This window comes from Dipodomys ordii, unplaced genomic scaffold (genome assembly GCF_000151885.1).
Source record: "Dipodomys ordii isolate 6190 unplaced genomic scaffold, Dord_2.0 Scaffold98, whole genome shotgun sequence".
Classification (NCBI taxonomy): domain Eukaryota; kingdom Metazoa; phylum Chordata; class Mammalia; order Rodentia; family Heteromyidae; genus Dipodomys; species Dipodomys ordii.
The window spans coordinates 4425830-4444188 of NW_012267314.1; the positions used below are offsets into that span (position 1 = coordinate 4425830).

The 18359-nt window shown below is 45.9% G+C and overlaps 1 protein-coding gene across 1 annotated transcript in view; it reads right to left on the minus strand.

Annotated features, from left to right (window-relative positions):
• Nucleotides 1–667: 667 nt before the first annotated feature.
• The window catches only part of Plekhg1 (pleckstrin homology domain containing, family G (with RhoGef domain) member 1), a 135473-nt gene continuing 117781 nt past the window's right edge, over nt 668–18359 (minus strand). Inside the window, exons 13-16 of the mRNA XM_013026954.1 lie at nt 17932–17970; nt 16094–16120; nt 11755–13365; nt 668–2528 (exon numbers count right to left, since the gene is read on the minus strand). Coding sequence (XP_012882408.1) covers nt 1474–2528; nt 11755–13365; nt 16094–16120; nt 17932–17970 — 2732 coding nt within the window. The 3' untranslated portion in view covers nt 668–1473. The remainder of the gene's footprint in view (nt 2529–11754; nt 13366–16093; nt 16121–17931; nt 17971–18359) is intronic.

Sequence of the window (18359 nt, forward strand, 5' to 3'; positions counted from 1 at the left end):
GAATTTTCCATAAAATGAATTATTTTCTAGAATAGCAATAAATTTGTGTTCTCTCTAGCTTTTTATATTTTGCTCACCGTGTCCCTTGCTTTTCCCCTGGTCTCTGCTCACTAGGGGTTCCATTATTATATAATACCACAATGAAATGACAAGACAGATGTCAGTAGTTAAGAGACTAACCACCAATAGCTTTGGGCTGTTATACACCCGAGAACCATGGAAAGAAATCCCCAGGGTATGAATGTGGTGTTGAGAAAAAAATTTCCTGCTCCATTCCTGCAACCTGAAGAACTCAGGAAGGTGCCTACGAAAAACTGCTGGAATGGATCACTTTAAAGTGCTCTGTCTTATTTTAGCTTAGGGTTTACACTGTGGGTATGAGGAGTTGGTGTTTTGGTGTTTTCTTTGTGTGTGTGTACGCGCGTGTATATACATTCGTGTGTGTGTGTGCATCGTACATGCTGATAGTCGAGCTTAAACTCAGGGCATTGTGCTCTTCCTTAGCTGTTTCACTCTATGCTGGTACTCTACCACTTGAGTCACAGCTCCACTTTTATCTTTTTGTTGGCTAATTGGATATAAGAATCTCAGAGACTTTTCTCCTGGTGTTAGCTTTCAATCTCCATCCTTAGATCTCAGCCTCCTGAGTATCAGCAAGGATTACAGGCCTGAGCCACCATTGTTGGCTTTGTTTGGGGGGTTTTCTCTTTCATTTGTGTGCAAAGATAATCAAGGTGTCCCCAGGGACCTCTCCATCTTTTCTAATAGTGAAGTCAGTGTGCCTCTGAGTGAACTTGAGTTTCAAAACATGAAGGGGATCCTTCATTTCGCCCCAGGACTCACATAATCACTGTAATGCGCAGGGCAGTCCATTCTTGGGGTGTTGTTCAGGAACACTGAGACTTTTGCTTACAGTAAACTGGCCCAAGTGCAACATCTTAATTTTCATTCATCACCCAATTTCTTTACGGGAATGAATTGCTACAGTAATATTTAAAATAGGTTATGGGAGGCTATATTCCAGGGTCTTGCCATAAATGTAGCAAAAATCTCTAATGTAAGAAGCATTCTTTAGTCTCCTTTTAAAAACAAGTAAGTCTCTTTACTAGGATGAATCTCCTGGATAACATGGGAATGAATGTTCTTGCTTGTCTTCAAGTATGGGAATACTGGCATGGCTATTATGTTTAAAAAAACAAACAAATTTTCAAGCAAGTTCGACATACATGAAACGTGAAGTCGATCGGCGTGAGGAAAGGCATTGCTAATCTACTTAGATTTGCTAAAGTCCAGTCCTGGCTATATGATCAGCAGTTCAAAATGTGCTGTCAAAGAAAGTGTGTTTTCTTTTTTTTACACCTCTTGTTGTTATAAAATTGTTTGGATCTGGTGCATTATAAAACATCTCATGAGTATCTGTAACTTATGAGCCTAAGAAGGAGTTCATTTCGGCAACTCTTATTCCAGCTCTTACTAGGCAAAGCTGCTTGAACTGAGACACTGAAATTTTTCCCTTAGAGACTGGACAATATTTTGCTGATTGGGTGATGGCCCCCTCCACAGATAACCATTCAGTTTGTCGGAGTCATCATATGCTGTCAGATACGGGGACAGCCCAAGTTTGCTGTTTATTGGCTCTTTTGGGGGGCATGGAGTATTTGGCGGACAGGATATGTCCCCACCGACATCCTCAGCAGAGTCAGCACCTGAAAGCTTGTCAGATTTCCTCAAACGGCTCTGGGCCAACTCCAGCTCCACCTCGTCGTCCTCTGATTTGATTTCTACATAATCATCTTCGTCTCCCTCGATCTCTTTGAAATTGGAAAAATAGTTCTGGGCTGCTATTTGAGCATGGAAGGGTAAGTTTCTATTCACGACTAGAACTTTCTGGGAGTCTTGCAGCGTGAGATCAGAGCCTTTGTCACTGTCCTGTTGGCAGGAGTCCCCCATGCTGGGCAGTGAATCCTGGTGACTTTCGCACCTGGAACTTTGGTGTACTGACGGCAGCTGCTTCTTTTCCATGTCCCCGGGGTAGTTGATGGAGTCCTGGGATTTGTTTATCAAGATCGATGAGGAAGAGTGGGACCTGTTGTAAGGCTGAGGTTTACTGAGGCCTTTCCGCCCCAGGGAGTTGTAAAGCTGGCCCTGACACAGATTCTCTTTGTGGGGCTGCCTAACCACCACACTGCATCTCTGCGTGGAGCCTAGCAGAGGCTCGGAGACCTGAAGAGAAGGCACGGAGCAGGCTGCAGACAGCTGTCTGGGAGTCCTTTTAGAACTCATCTCTAATGTGGGATAGTTTGATCTCAAGTCTTGTTCTGGCCGGGGAGAGAAATCGGCTAACTCTCCATTACTGTAGGTTGAATTCCATAGCCAGTCTTCACTGGCACGCTGGGCCTGGGCAGGAGACGAGGCCCGGAGAAGGGACGTTTCTTGTGTGGCAGTCCAGCCATCCTTCTGAATTTTAAGGGGGGTCTCCCTGAACACAATTTGGTCATACAGTTGGGAATATTCAGCGATCCGGGCACCTGCAAGGCAAATATTGAGACATTAAATATGTGTAGGACTATTCCTATGTACAAAGATTAAAATATATGAATGGAGTATCCCAGCCGATATGCTTTTGAAAAAAAAAACCTTTAAGATAGTAGAACATACTGTGTGTGTGTGTGTGTGTGTGTGTGCATGTGTGTGTGCGTGCACACGTGCGCGCGCAGATATTGAGGCTCAAACTGAGGGCCTCTCATTCTAGCTCAATTTGTATGTTCATGGCTGGCATTCTACCACTAGAACTACTCTTCTAGTCAAACATTTGCTTGCTAATTAGAAATAGAGTCTCAAGAACTATTCTATCTAGGGTGGCTTTAAACCATGATCCTCCAGACCCTAGCTTCCTGAGTAACTAGGATGACTTCGACAGGACTCAATTTAGACTTAATTTAGGACTTAGAAGTGAAGTGTGAGGACGAGTAACACAAGCAAACAAACTAACAAAACAACACACAGTTTAATAAAAAATCAAAATGTCACTGCAAAGTTCATGACATCAGATCAAAGTCTGCATTGTTTTATCTCAAAAGCAGGTTTACACGTGTCCATTCTCTGTAATAAAAATTTTCCATGCTCTTTATAAAGCATAGAACAGTGTCAGTGCTGAAAATAGGTGTACTAAACCAAGAGTATCAGCCACCACTTAAGTTCCAGGCAATAAATAAGAACTCATGTGTCACTAAGAAAAACTAAGAGCCAGGCACTGGAGGCTCACGCCTGTACTCCTAGCTACTCAGGAGGTTGAGATCTGAGGACCGCAGTTTGAGGCCAACCCTGGACAGGAAGTCTGTGAGACACTTATCTCCAATAAACTACTCAGAAAAAGCCAGAAGTAGCACTGTGACTCAAGTGGTAGAGTGCTAGCCTTGAGCAAAAGAAGCTTAAGGACCAGCAGAAAGAAAAAGAAAAACAAGAGAGCCATGTGTTATAATCTTAGCTGTAATCCTGCTACTTAGGAGGCTGAGATCTGAGGCTCACCATTCAAAGCCAGCCCAGGCAGGAAAATCTGTAAGTTTTTTTATCTCCAATAAATTACCAAAAAAGCTGGAAGTAGAGCTGCGGCTCAAATGGTAGAGCACCACCTTTGAGCTTCCGAAGAAGCTCAGAGACCACATCTAGGCCCTCAGTTTGAGCCCCAGGACTGGCAGAAAGGGAAAGCAAGAGCTGGGATGCAGTGGCCATGCCTTCTTCTCACCACTGCTCCTTGCTCTCAGATTTCTAGGGAAGTCAGTCTCCAGGTTCCCAGCCAGCCCTCTGGGCCCCTCATGCCAAGGGGACACCTTCCCCCAGGACTTCCAAGCCCCACAGGTTGACTAGCTCAGGTCCCCTTTCCCACCCCAAGAAGCCAAGCACAAAAGCCTGTCCTCCAAACCTTTCAGAGGGAAACTCTAATGCGCATGCTCCGCTATCTCAGCTCTCCAATGCATCCTGGTGCTAGCTGCAGGGCAGGACTTGAGAGTTTCTGACACTTACTAACCCGCAGGAGGCCATGTTCCCTGCAGCCCACTTCTGAGCACAGACAATTATTTCTAAAGTTATCAACTGAACCATGATATGGGTAGAGCATTCTCCTGGGCCAGCATGCATTTAAGATCTGCCCCCACCCCGAAGCAGGCACCCACATGACTACCCTAGATTCAAAGAACTCCATGCACCCTCTGTTCTGCTTTGGTCACAGCCAGTGTGAGCTCTGTGAAGGAGATCTATCCCAGCAAATGCCCCATGTCTTCTACTGTTTCCTTTTTGGAGGGAATGAGGGTCCTCAAACTGTTGCTCATGGCTAGGGCTCCACCAGTTGAGCCACACCTCTCATTTGGCCTTTTGCTGGTTTACTGGAGATGTGGTCTTTTAAGACTTTTCTGCTCCAGCTAGCTTTGAACCGTATCCTCCAGCTTGCACAGCTCTCAGCCTTCTGAGTATCTAGAATTACAGATGTGAGCCCCTGGAATCTAGCAATGCATTCTTTCCCCTCAAAGTATGAATATGTTTAGTAACCTATAATTATCAAACTATTCTTTAAATTTAAAATAAATGCTTCTAATCGAGTTTCTGCCATCTTCTCTCTTTCTTTCTTATGCTGGTCTTGGGGCTTGAACTCAGGGCCTAAGTGCTGTTCCTGCGCTTTTTTGCTCAATGTTAGTGTTCTTCTACTTGAGCCATAGTTCTACTTCTGGGTTTTTGGTTGTTAGTTGGAGATAAAGAGTCTTATGGACTTTCCTGCCTGGAATGGCTTTGAATGGTGATCTTCAATCTCAGCCTCCTGAGTAGCTAGGATTATAGGCATGAACCATCAGTGCCCAGCCTTGTCATTTCTTTTGAGTTTGTCTCATTGAGAACAGAAACAACAAGTTTTTGTAGTGTGCTCTTTAATCTCGCCCCTCCATCCTCACCCCAGCTCTCTGAGATGAAGACAATTGCAACTTCTCATTATATAGCCTATATTTAGACCCAGCTCCTCAAGACAAAGAACACTTGTTTAGACATTTATAGTAACAGGAACTTCAGAAATCTGTTTTCTTTCTCTTTTTAGAGGGGATGCTGCATTTGAACTCAGGGCCTCGCTGGCTATAATGAGGCATTCTACCCTGGAGCCAGACTTTCAGACCTCAGAAATTCCCTCTCAAATGGTATAAAAAAAATAATAGCAAGCTGGGTGCCAGTAGCTTATCCTTGTCATCCTAGCTGCTCAGGAGGTCGAGTGAGATCTGAGGATCCAAGTTCAAAGCCAGCCTGAGCAGGAAAGTCCATGAGACTGATCTCCAATTATATAAGATATAAGCAAAGATATAAGCAAAAAAAGATATAAGCAAAGCTGTGGCTCAAGTGTTAAAGCACTACCCTTGAGCACAAAAGCTCAGGGTCAGTGCGTAGGCCCTGAATTCAAGCCCCAGGACTGGCATAAACAACAACAATACAGAAAACTGCAGTAGCAATTAAGATTTAGTAGTACCCTCAGAGAAAGCGTGTGTGAATGCTTACTTGAGCACAGGCGTGCTGGGTCAGCCATCTTCGTGAACTATAAAACCCACATGAAGTTGGCTGGTTCTGTCCGAGGTGCCCTCCTGTATACTGTCATCCCCACCCCCACCCCGGCCCCCTGAGCTGACCCTACAGCTCAATCCAGAAGGCTTGATGCTTTATAAGGTTCCAATTTTGAGGAATGCAGAACTAACTACAAATGCTATACAATAAATGATTCCAGTATCAACATTTAATCATAAAGCCTTGTAACAATGACTGGCTATGGTCTCCAGCCTAGTTGATCTGAAAAGAGATATGTAAAAACTATCTATAATATTTCTTCTGCCTGTATTCTCCCTCTCAGAATCTGTTCTCCCTTTGCTTAAACAAGTAAGTTCCAACATTGTGAGATTCCTGCACATGCCCTCTTTTACCTTGAATCCTTTCCTGATTTTTTTAAAGTCTTAAGTATGTGCATCCATATGCATGTACCTTGTGCCACTGGTTAATTTGCATAGGCAAGTTTATTATTCTAGTTAGTCAATGAACTGGGATCTCATAGAGAATGATGTACGTTTTGCTCAACTTCCTGAAGAATACCAACCATAGTTCTAGGCAAATACTGCTATTAGCAACTACTGTATTACCCATATAACTTACTGACCCTTTCCACCTTTCTTACTCCCTTCTTTTAGTTCAACCAGAGGGTTTTAAATCAATGGATTTTCCTGGGGCCAGCCACAGAGTGGAAAGACAGCTTAGAAATTAGGTCACAGCAAGGAGGGGGGTGCGGTCACGAAGACAGCTTTGGATTAAAAATGCAGCCTACAGAAAACTGAGAATGGGAAACCGTTTCTCTCTGGATGACAAAGAGTTGACAGTTTACCAATAGTGAGTAAATAAGTATCCCACTAGAAGATAATAGAGTGAGCTTAAGTTTGTTTGTTTGTTTGTTTGTTGGTGTGTGTGTGTGTGTGTGTGTGTGTGATTTTTTTTGTCTTGCTGATCCTGGGGCTTGAATTCTGGGCCTGGGTACTGTTCCTGAGCTTTTGTGCTCAAGGCTAGTGCTCTACTACTTTGAGAACAGCTCCATTTCTAGTTTGCTGGTGGTTAATTGGAGGTAAAAGTCTCACAGACTTTTCTGCCTGGGCTGGCTTTGAACTGCAATCCTCAAATCTTAGCCTCCTGAATAGTTAGGATTACAGGCATGAACCACCAGTAACTGGTGAATTTAAGTTTATTTTTTATTTTTTGGGTTCGGTCATGGGGCCTGAACTCTGGGCCTGGGCACTGTCCCTCAGCTATTCAGCTCAAGGCTAGTGCTCTACCACTTGAGACACAGCGCCACTTCCAGCTTTTTTCTTTTTACTTATGTGGTACTGAGGAATCGAACCCAGGGCCTCGAGCATGCAAGGCAAGCACTCTACCACTGAGCCATCTTCCCAGCCTCCGAATTTAAGGTTTTTTAAAAAAATATTTATTCCTCTCTCTCTCTCTCTCTCCATATATATATATATGTATGTGTGTGTGTGTATGTGTATATATATATGTGTATATATATATATGTATGTGTATATATATATATATTTTTTTTTCTGCTAGTTAGTACAGGGATTTGAACTAAGTGCCTCATGCTCTTCCTTGGCTCTTTTTTTCCTCAGGGCTGGTGTTCTACCACTTCTGGCTTTTGGTGATTAATTGGTGATCAGAGTCTCTTCTCAAGTTTGTTTGCCCAGTCTGCCTTTGAACTATGATCCTCAAATCTCAGCTTCCTAACTAGGATTACAGATCACCAGTACCTTGGCTAAGTTTTATTTATTTATTTATTTATTGTCTCGGCTTGACCACCTATGAAGGTGAATAACTTGTATGTTGCCAGCAGGACCTAGCCAAGCTTACAGGGCACAGACTGCAACTGAACCAGAACACAGGCAGCTGGAGTCCGATGCTGCGGCCTGGAAGGCCTGGCAATAGTGGGCTGGGTGGAGTTTTCCCCGGTCCTTTGTTCTGGTACTTGCATTCTTTGTAGACCATATACATGAGTGCAGTGTGAGAATGTTAGGGTTGTCTCTGGTTTATTTCCCACTTTGAAGGCTCTTAAGTTGAAGACTTCAGATCAAAACTGTGATGTAATCTTTGCCAAGGGAAATCATCAAACTTGCTCTTTCCAAGAGAGAGGATTAAAATCCACGTTTCTCATATTGCCTGAGATGTAGGCAATAGCATGAAAGGGTGCCTACCCTAACTCTGTACAAGGAAGAAGGAACATGGCTCCAGTCTGTACGGAGTTTCCTACATGTGAAATGTCACCTAACACTTGGGAACCCAGGGGCCTCCTTGATCTTGAAGATGCTGAGGAGGGGAGTCTGACTGTGTGTGGTGGCCAGCGGGCCCCAACAGGCTCCAGAAAGGGGGGCCACTAGACCTGGTCGGGAGATTTATAGGCAGAAATCTGACCTGGGGCCGGTAGACCCTGGGTAGAGAGTTCAATAAAGATGCTGGAGAGTTTCAGCAGGTGAATAGAGCACAACACCGAGAGCAAGCTCCAGGCAAAGTGGCCAGGCCCATGCGCAGAAGTCTGGAGAATCGGTTCAGGCGGCGACCACGTCCTGTGCCCAGATAAACAAGAAAGAGAAAAGGCGTCGTCACGTCAACGGATCGAAAGCCTAGTGGGCACAGGAAGTGGTCTCCGTCACCCAGGTGGATCTAATCCAGTAGCGGGGAGAGGTGGCCGGCCCTGGGGAGACCAGGGAAGGCTGCGCTCTCAGAAGATGCCCTGGGAGGAATCTCCTCTTTGCTGGGAGGATGTTAGCAGCAGCACTGCCATGTCAAGGAAGGACCCAGAAACAATGAGAAATGATCCCATGGGATCCCAAGAAGACACCAGAAGGCAAAACAAAAAGAACAAAACTGAAGCAGAGAAAACCCAAAGCCAAAGCCACTCTGTGCTTAAAAAGTTAAGTCTTAATCATTTAGCTGAAGGATCAGACGATGAGAGGTTTGCTTTTTTTTTTTTCTTTCTTCTTTTTGGTGTGTGCGCTGGTACTGGGTCTTGAACTCAGAGCTCTGAGCTCTTACTTGGCTTTTTCTGTTCAAGGCTAGTGTTCTACCATTTGACACACACCTCCATTTCCAGCTTTTTGCTGGTTAATTGGAGAGAAGAGTCTTTCAGATGTATCTACCCAGGCTGGCTTTGAACCAGGATCCTCACAGCTCAATCTCCTGAGGAGCTAGGATTATAGGCATGAGCCACCAGGGCTCAGGGTGGGTTTCCATGAGCATTTTGTATTGATATGGATGACACATACTCCAAACAACCTGGCCCAGGAAATGAGATTACTGCTGCTTCAACGCTGGTCTGCTGGCATGAGCCACTGCTTGCCAAGAACCTCGGATTCTGTGAAGTACCAGCCTGCATCCTCAGTGGCTGCAACTACCACCCCATACTCATAGTTCTAAAACCACTGTGCCTCACCCAAGTACTCCTGGGGCTGGAGCCCAGTCATTCGCTCTAAGTACTAACAAGCCAGCCCAGCAGCCTTGGTATGGAGAAAGAGACAGATTATTTTCAGCACATTATTGTAAGGAAAAAAGTTAATGTCATCTAGACTCTCTCTCTCTCTCTCTCTCTCTCTCTCTCTCTCTCTCTCTCGCACACACACAAACACACACACATATACACACATATACACACTCACACTTAACCTTAATTTTACTAAAAACAACGCAAAGCATCTACAAAACCTCTCAGGCATCCATTCCAAGCTTTTACTTGCCCATCTGGCTGGGAATTTTACTGAGGATTAAATCTTTGGACAATTCTTAAATACTTCCAAACTTAAAATCCTTTCACATTCTTATCACAGAACTGGTGACTTCACTTAGAATGGAGGAATCCACTTCCTCCCATGAACATAAAGTCAATTTCAAAGAAAGGAGCTTAGTGGCCTCCGTTTGTCTAGTGAAAACACTGACACATCCAAACATGCTCCTTCATTATAAACTAATTTAGTGATGGTGGATTTTACCATGTGGATTTTACTTCTTTTGCTTTGTTTTGAGACAGAGTCTATGTATCCCAGGCTGACCTGGAACTTTTTTTTTTTTGCCAGTCCTAGGGCTTGAACTCAGGGCCTGGGCACTGTCCCTAAGCTTTTTTTGCTCAAGACTAGCACTCTACCACTTGAGCCACAGTGCCACTTTTGGCTTTTTCTGTTTATGTGGCACTGAGGAATCGAACCCAGGGCTTCATGCATGCAAGGCAAGCACTCTACCGCTAAGCCACATTCCCAGCCTGGCCTGGATCTCTTGATATTCCTGTCTTAGCCTTCCCAGTATTGAGATTCCAGGAGAGCATCACCATGCCCAGCTCATTTTGACTTTTTACTTAAAAATTTATTTGGACACTATTGCGCTTTGTACTCAACATCTTGTGTTTGCTAGGCAGGTGCTCTACCACTTTAGCCATGCCTCCAAGCCTTTAAGCTTTAGTGAATTTTCAGAGAGGGTCTTTTACTTTCCAGGCCAGCTTCAGAATGTGAGCCCCCCTTCCCTCCCCAGTAGCTGGGATAACAACGCCCAGTCACAGCGCCCAGCCTTGACTTTTAATTGGAAAACTGACTTCCTTTTTTTTCCATACTAAAATGGAAATTCAAGGGTAGGATTTATTAAAATATGATGGAAGGCCTCATGGTTTTAAAATGCAGCTTCTCAGGCCTAACCCCAGAAATCTCTGTGTCTGGAGATGAAAAGCTCCTCAGATGAGAACTATAACTCCCCCTAGGACTTTTCTATTACATTTAACTATTACGTGCTTTATTCACACCTAGGTTGTCCCCTTGATCAATCTTACATTCTGTCCTTCAAAGAAAAAAAGTTGAGACATGAATCACTCTTAGAAGGCTGACCTTACCAATATGAACCCTAAGACCCTAGTTATGTCCCACAAAGAATTACATTTCTGGGAAGCATAAATGAGAACACCAAACGCGACACTGTTAAATGCATGAGCGTAGCTGTTTGTAAAACTCCAAGAGAGCTAAAGTGTGTGACAGAACAGCTGGGCTGTCATGGGGACAACCCAGACAGGTGCAAAGCCACTCCTCTAGGTCTTATCAGAAGTTGGTACCTTCACTGGCGCTTTGAAGACCAACTCCATCTATCCCCATTCCACTTCCCGACCTTCAGAGTGTTTGTTTGTTTATTTAATTTACTTATGTGTCAGTCATGGTGCTTGAACTCTGGGCCCAGGTGTTGTGCCTGAGCTCCTCAGCTCAAGGCTAGTACTCTACCACTTGAGCCACAGTGCCACTTCTGGTTTTCTGGTTGTTAACTGGATATAAGAGTCTCACGGACTTTCCTGCCTGGACTGGCTTTGAACTTTGTTTTTTTTTTTTTTCCTGGTGTTTTATTGGAGATAGGAGTCTCACGGTCTCTCTTACTCGGGCTGGCTTTGAACCGCGATCCTCAGATCTCAGCCTCCTGAGTAGCTAGGAAGACAGGCATGAGCCACTGGCACTGGGCCTTCAGAGCTTTTATTTTTTTTTGGTTCAGTTGTGGGGCCTGAGCTCTTCAGCTCAAGACTAGCGCTCTACCACTTGAGCCACAGCGCCACTTCTGGCTTTTTTCTTTTTGCTTATGTGGTGCTGAGGAATCGAACCCAGGGCCTCAGGCATGCAAGGCAAGAGCTCTACCACTGAGCCACCTTCCTAGCCCTCTTCAGAGCTTTTATAAGCCTGACACACTGCCATTACATAGGGAAAGCTCTAGGCAACACTAGTTAAAACTTATACTGCCTTTTCTTTTCACACTTTGGGTCTGTCTGCTGTCCCTACTCTCTTCTTGGTGCCAGTAGTGGGACTTATACTCAAGACCTCATATTCTCACCTCTTTTCATGGTGCTCTGCCACTGCAGCCACGCCTCACTTCCAGCTTTTTGCTAATTTGAGATAATAGTCTCACAGACTTCCTTGCCCAGCCTGGCTTTGAACAGTGAGCCTTAGATCTCAGCCTCCTTGAGTAGCTAGGATTATAGGCATGAGCCATTGGCACCTAGCTAGGTAAACTGCTGAATCTCTAGTGTCAGTGTTACGTGAGTACAAAACCTCTGTAAGAACAACTTACTCTATGGCTTGTGTAATTCATTGGAGGGGGAGAGGAAGAGTACCAATGGCCTTGGGGGAATGAGGGTTAGAATCTGCCCTCCTGTGACAGAAGGAAGGAAGAAAATCTGCACAGACATACCAATGGCGGGCCCGCCTTGTCTCTTCTCTTCCAAGATGGCTGCCAAGTCTTTGTGCACGGGTTTCTGATGCTGGCTGGCCAGGGGCTGCTCCAAGTCTGGATTTCTCACTTTCAAAAGCTGATTGGCCTTCTTGATCTTCTGGCTGTATTGTCTCGCCATCATGAAGACCCTGCTCTTGGTCTTATCTGTGGCATCCACCCCAGGGTCAGGGGTGTCCGTGTCTGTTTGGGGGAGACCCTCACTAACCAGGTCATAGACGCTGTCCACCAGAGGCATTTCGCTGGCCAGAGAGGGGTGGCTGAGGCCCGCAAAGGAGCCTTCTGTGCAAATCTGGTCTTCCTGCAGGGAGCCGTTGGCCCTGCTAGTTCTGGCAGCCCTGCTCTTTCCAGGCGACAGAACGGCCTGACTCTCAGGCAGGGCCCAGGCAGATGGCGTCCGCCCCAACTCCCTGCTCGGTTTAGGGGTGCTCTCCCTGTGCTGGCTGCCCTGCACATCATCCTTGCTCACGGGAAACGCTGCGAGGAGTCGGTCTCTCGCTTTGTCTTCATTTTTCTTGATGTAGTTTTCGAGATCATTCCAGATTTCATCCACTTCTTCAGACAGTTTGTCGGACAGAGCTTTATCGGCCACGGACAAGTTGCAGGGAGGAGAGCTGTAGAGCAAGCTCAAGTAGTTATTCTCCTCGGAGGGCCCCTGGGGGTACGAGGTGTCATCCTCACTGAACTGGAGGCTGTCCTGGGAGACGAACGGCCTCAGGCTGTCGCAGCAGGCAAAGTCAGCATCCAGCCCCAGAAACGAGCCCCTCTTGGGTCTCTTTAGGCTGCCGCAGGTGGGGTCCCGCGATGGGGGCGCGGGGAGCCCTATGGTGTCATACACGTTCTCCCCCCTCTCCTCCTCTGGCTTGCGCTGCATTGGGGTGCTGTCTCTCTGGGCTCTGTGGTCAGCATGCTTCTTTGAGAAGGTTAACTCTGGGGTGCTCTTGGGGCGCAGGGAGTCCCTGGCTGGTTTGGGTGGCGTGGATTCGGCTTCTCCCCGCTTGGCCACGATCTGCTTCAAGTCTTCATAGCTGATGTTGTCGTAGACGTGGTCAATGTCGTCAATCGTCAGCTCGATTGATGACCCAAAGGGGGTCACCAGCCCCTCCCTCCCTTCGCTTTGAGCGCCCCCGTTCTGCAGGCCCCCCTGGGGGCCGCACTGACAGCTGTCACTGTCCCGCATTCTTATCTCCGGTGGGCACGTGTTACTCTCCCCGGCACTGCTGGCCCTCCGGACAGTCCTGTGAGCGGAGCCCGGGCTCTCGGCGTACTCCATCTGTCCCAGATGCCAGCTGCAAGGGCGGCTGACCGCGCTCTCCTCCCCCAGCCTGGCCGAGTTGAGATCCGAGGAGGAAAAGGATGGCACGAACATCTGGTAGTCGTCTTCCTCGTCGTCGTTCTCGTGGGGGGGCCGGCGGCTGGGGAACAAGGCCTGCCTGATCTGGTGGTCCGTCCAGATGTGTCTGACAGCGCTGCCCCCTCGAAGCATGGACAGGAAGGCGGAGCTGGGCTGGCTGCTCCTGGGGGCTGGGGCCGGGCCTGCGGGTGTCAGCGGCACTGCGCCTTCGCCTTCCGCTCTGCAAACCTGAGGACACACAACAGCCAGTGAACCAGAGCAGCCTGGCGAAGGCACTCCACCTGGGAAATGTCTCCTCTCCTTAGCTATGTCCTGCGCCACGGGACAGCACTAGTCTCCAAGAAAACCATGGAGACATGGGTAGTTTTAATAGAGTTGAAAAGCACTTGAGATAGTTGCGGGGGGGGGGAAGGGGCAGCAAGGACAGAGTTAATGTTTATTTACAAGCGACTCTCACTGGTAATCTGTAATTATTTGTAATCACTGTATGAATGACACCAGACTCTCTGAGTCTAGGCTATACCTGATGTCAGTAACTTGCTCTAGATAACCAGTACTAAGGCTAGGACTCCAACTCAGATCTGACCCCCAAGCCATTACCCCAGAGTAGGAGACCAGCTAGGGATGGAGAGTTGGGACTCGGGGTGTGGCTCAGTGGTAGAGCAATTCCCTAGCACACACAAGGCCATGGGTCTGATCTTCGTCAGTGTAAAACCAAGGGCCCCTCTTCCACCAAACTTTCAGAAAACTCTGGCAAAGGCTACTCAGTCCTAAGTGTATCTGGCAAAGTATCTTTGTTGTATAAATGAATGCACAGAGCTGTCCACGGCCATGATATCTAGCTTCTGCTCAAGACTTCCTTTCCTTCCTTCCTTCCTTCCTCCCTTCCTTCCCCTCCTCCTTGCTCTCTTTCTTTCATGTATCAATACTAGGGCTTGAACTCAGGGCCGTAATCCTTGCTTGGCACTTTTGCTCAGGCCTCCCCTTGTGTCATTTTTCTGGATAAGTGGAGATAAGAGTCTCATGAACTTTTTTGCCCAGGCTGTCTTTGAACTGTGATCCTTAGATCTCAGCCTCCTGAGTAGGTAGGATAATATAGCAGTTGCAATAACCAGTGTGAGCCACCAGAACCTAGTGAAAACAGCGTTTTATCACTTGGGACCTTTAATTTGGAGGAAAGGTTTGAACCCAGGGTGCTGTGCATGGCAGGCAAGTATTTTAACTCAGCCCTTGGAACTTTTCCTAATGTAGCTCAGTTGTGCAAAAAGAAGTGGATTACCCCTCACCCCTCCTTTTTTTTGGGGGGGGTCTGGTCGTGGGGCCTGAACTCTGGGCCTGGGCGCTGTCCCTCAGGTCTTCAGCTCAAGGCTAGTGCTCTACCACTTGAGCCACAGCACCACTTCCGGCTTTTTTCTTTCTTATGTAGTACTGAGGAATCGAACCCAGGGCCTCAGGCATGCAAGGCAAGCGCTCTACCACTGAGCCACCTCCCCAGCCCCTTATCCCTCCTCTTCACAGGCAATTCATCTATATGCATCTTTCAGCATACCATTCTTTTCCTTTTCCAATGCTAGTCATCGAACCCAGGACCTTAGGAAGGGTAGGTAAGTTTTCTACCACTGAGCTACAGCTCCATCCCAGACATAGCCTTCTCAGCCTCTGTCTTCCCCTTTTATCAGAAGAAGAACCATAACCATAAAGAGGTTTCCTTTTTTTTTCAAATATTATCATCTTTCTTATATCAGCCGAACCACATTCTTAGTTGTAATTTTTCTTCCCTTTATTTATTTTGGCAACATGGAGGTTTGAAGTCATAGCCTTATACTTTCCTGGCAGGTGCTCTACCTCTTGAGCCCAATGTCCCCAATGCCCCACCTTTTCTTGCTTTTGTTACTTTTTGAATAGGGTTTTTGCTTTTTGCCCTAGCAGATCTGGATAGTGATCCTCCTATTTATGTCTCCTGTGTAGCTGGGATATAAGGTGCATCCATTACACCCAGCTTTTTGTTGGTTGGCTGAATCTTGTGGAGCCCCTCCATTTCCCCCCACCTTTGTTTTTGTGCCAGGGCTGGCCTCTTAACTGCAATCTTCCTGAACTTCACCTCCAGAGTAGCTAGGATTACAGGGATGGACTGTTGTGCTTGGCTTTTTATTGTTACTATCATTATCAGCACTATGTAGTTAGGGTTTTGAGCCAATGTTTTGCTCTATTGTCTGAATTCTGGACTCAAGTTGACCCTTCTGCATCAGATTCCTGAGAAGCTGGGACTCTATGACTGCATGGCCATGCCTGGTTAGATCAAATGCTAAGAAGGGGCTCCTATTCCTAGTCATTGAAGGAGATAAATGAGAAGAGCTTTGAGGAGCTATACTTAGAAACAAGGCAGATGGTAACAGGAGACAGATCACACTGCTTTGCAGCTAGTATTAACTCCCCAAGGTGAGGTTAGAGCTCCTCAGATAAAACGTAGGCCAAGGGGCCAAATGGACATTTGCTTTAATTCCAAGGAATGAAGGGGACAGGGAGGAGAGACTTGATAAGGATGCTTTCTCTCCTAATCAAATGTAAATAGTGACAAGTGGAAGATGAATACAAAATATAAAGCCTAAGATTTCTACATCGTAATTGTTTCCACTGGACATCCAGGCTGGGATGCCAACATACTCGGTCTAAGGACAGAGTGAAGATAAAGGCTACAAAGAACATTTCCAAAGAAATGAGGGGCCAGAGGCAGGTGGCTGATGCCTGTAATCCTAGCTACTCAGGAGGCTAAGATCTGAAGATCATAGTTCAAAGCCAGCCCAGGCAGGAAAGTCCATGAGACTCTTATCTCCAATTAAACATCAGAAAACTGGAAGTGGATCTGTGGCGCTCAGGGACAGTGCCAGGTTCTGAGTTCAAGCCCTATGTTTGGCAAAAAGAAAAAAAAATAGACAAAGAGAAGGCTTACCTTCTGGATGTCTTGTGCTGTTCCTGAAAAAGAAAAGAGAAGAAAAGAGAAGAAAGTCTGAGAATTACAAATATATGGCTTCTGCAAGTGAGCACTAATATTTTTATATAGGACTTACACACTTACTGCTAACAACAGAAGCTTAACAACTCTTAGCCCTTTGGATGTAGTTTTCACAAACCTCGCTCAGCGAGCCCAGCTGCATAGACTGTACTCTAGAAACATGCTTCCTAACAAAAATACATACAACCTGGGAAAGTATGTCCATGCCTTTAGCCATGAGAATCATGCAGGAGAGTACTCCTGTTGTTTTCAGACAATTGTGTGTGTTTGCAAATGTGTGTATGTGCTAGGATGTGGACTTGAACTCAGGACTTCACCCTCCCACTTGGTCTCACTTGGCTTTTCTACTGGAGGATGGCACTGTACCACTTGAGCCACAGCTCCACTTCCAGCTTTGTTCTGGTTCACTGGAAATAAGTCTCACAGCTTTGTTTGCCTGGGCTGCCTTTGAACTGCGATGCTCAGATCTCAGACTCCTGAATAGTAAGGCTTACAGGTGTGAGTCACCAGCGACCCAATCATTTAACTGGTCTTAACTGAAAGGTCCAACCTTTTTCCCGAGTTTCCTTGGCCCTGTGCTATGGAAAATTCACACAGTTACATAGAGACAATGACAGGCATCTCATCCTTACAAGGTGCTACTTTTAAAAGCAAGTGCCACAAATTCTTCCTGATGTTCATCTTTCCAGGTCCTGCTTCTACCCACCATACCCATCACAGGGCATCGGTTGCTCTTGCTGATTTTCTTTCTTTTTTGTCGGTCGTGGGGCTTGAACTCTGGGCCTGGGCGCTGTTCCTCAGCTCTTCAGCTCAAGGCGAGCGCTCTACCACTTGAGCTACAGCGCCACTTCCGGTTTTCTGGTGGTTTATTGGAGATAGGAGTCTCAAGGTCTTTCCTGCCCGGGCTGGCTTTGAACCTCGATCCTCAGATCTCAGCCTCCTGAATAGCTAGGATTATAGGCGGGAGCCACCAGCACCCGGCTCTCTGCTCTTGCTGGTTTTCTAAGCAAAGATGCAACATGCAACCTTGCATTGTCTATAGAATACATGAACATGCTTGCTTGTAGATATTGACTTCATGCTTTTTAATAGCAGTGCTGTATTGCATTGTATGTATAGATATACCATCATTTATTTGGTTGCTGTCACACTACATGGGTGTTTTACCAAATACTCAATTACAACTGCTTCAAAGAATACCAACACATGTGGGGAGTCCCATGCTTGGGTGAGTACTTCTATTTAGGCCTATAGTGAAATTGTTGGGTCAAGGGCAAATAACCATTATAAATTTAAATAGATATTAGATACTTTTTTCCATAAGGGCTGTAAAAATGTACCCTCTCACCAGTAATTTTTCAGCTCCTGTTTTCCTATATCTTTTGGCCAAGTTTGTAGCTCCTCCCCCTCCACTTACCCCATTTAAATGAATGGGGTTTCAGATTCCTAACAAGGGTGAATGTTCCAAAATGTCATGCAGTTTGTGTTTCCTTTGTGAAACTGTCATATGTGTATGCACATTCTTTTGCCTGTTCTTTTTGTTGCATGGGATTTCTTTATATAGGGAGAATACATGTACATCTATAAGCTAGACTAAAAATAACATATGTCATTTGACTGTATGTTTTATAATGGGACAACTTTGCTGATAAAACTCAACCTTTCTGTAAACCACTCATCAATCAGGTCAATCTATAACTCATCTGCTCTTTGTTTTCTATGTCTGGTTTGACTTAGAATGAAACAGAATGAAAAACACAAATATACTTACCACTGCTCTTCAGAACTTTATGTGATCTTGAGGAAGGTTCTGGGAATAAATAAAGTCTCATTTGCAAACCAAATTGATTTTTTTTCATTATAAATAAATTAGTTGCTTATTGACAGATTAACCAAGCTCTGGAAACTTCCTGTCACTAAATCACTAATTTACTCAGAGATATTTAGGAGCAAGAAATTCACTGTCAACATGGAAGGGACATTGTTAATGAACCAGGAGTCACAAAATCAGAAGGCAAAATGAGATGTTACCAATCTAGTGATTAGCAGGGCGACTTCCTTAGCTTTAACAACCCCAGCAAGACGCCGCGGACTCTCCATACCCCAAACCCAGCCTCCCCAGCCCAACCTGCCCTTTCTTCTCTGTCCATATTACCATTGACCTTTCCCACACAAATTAGGGAGCAGGACGTCCCCTAG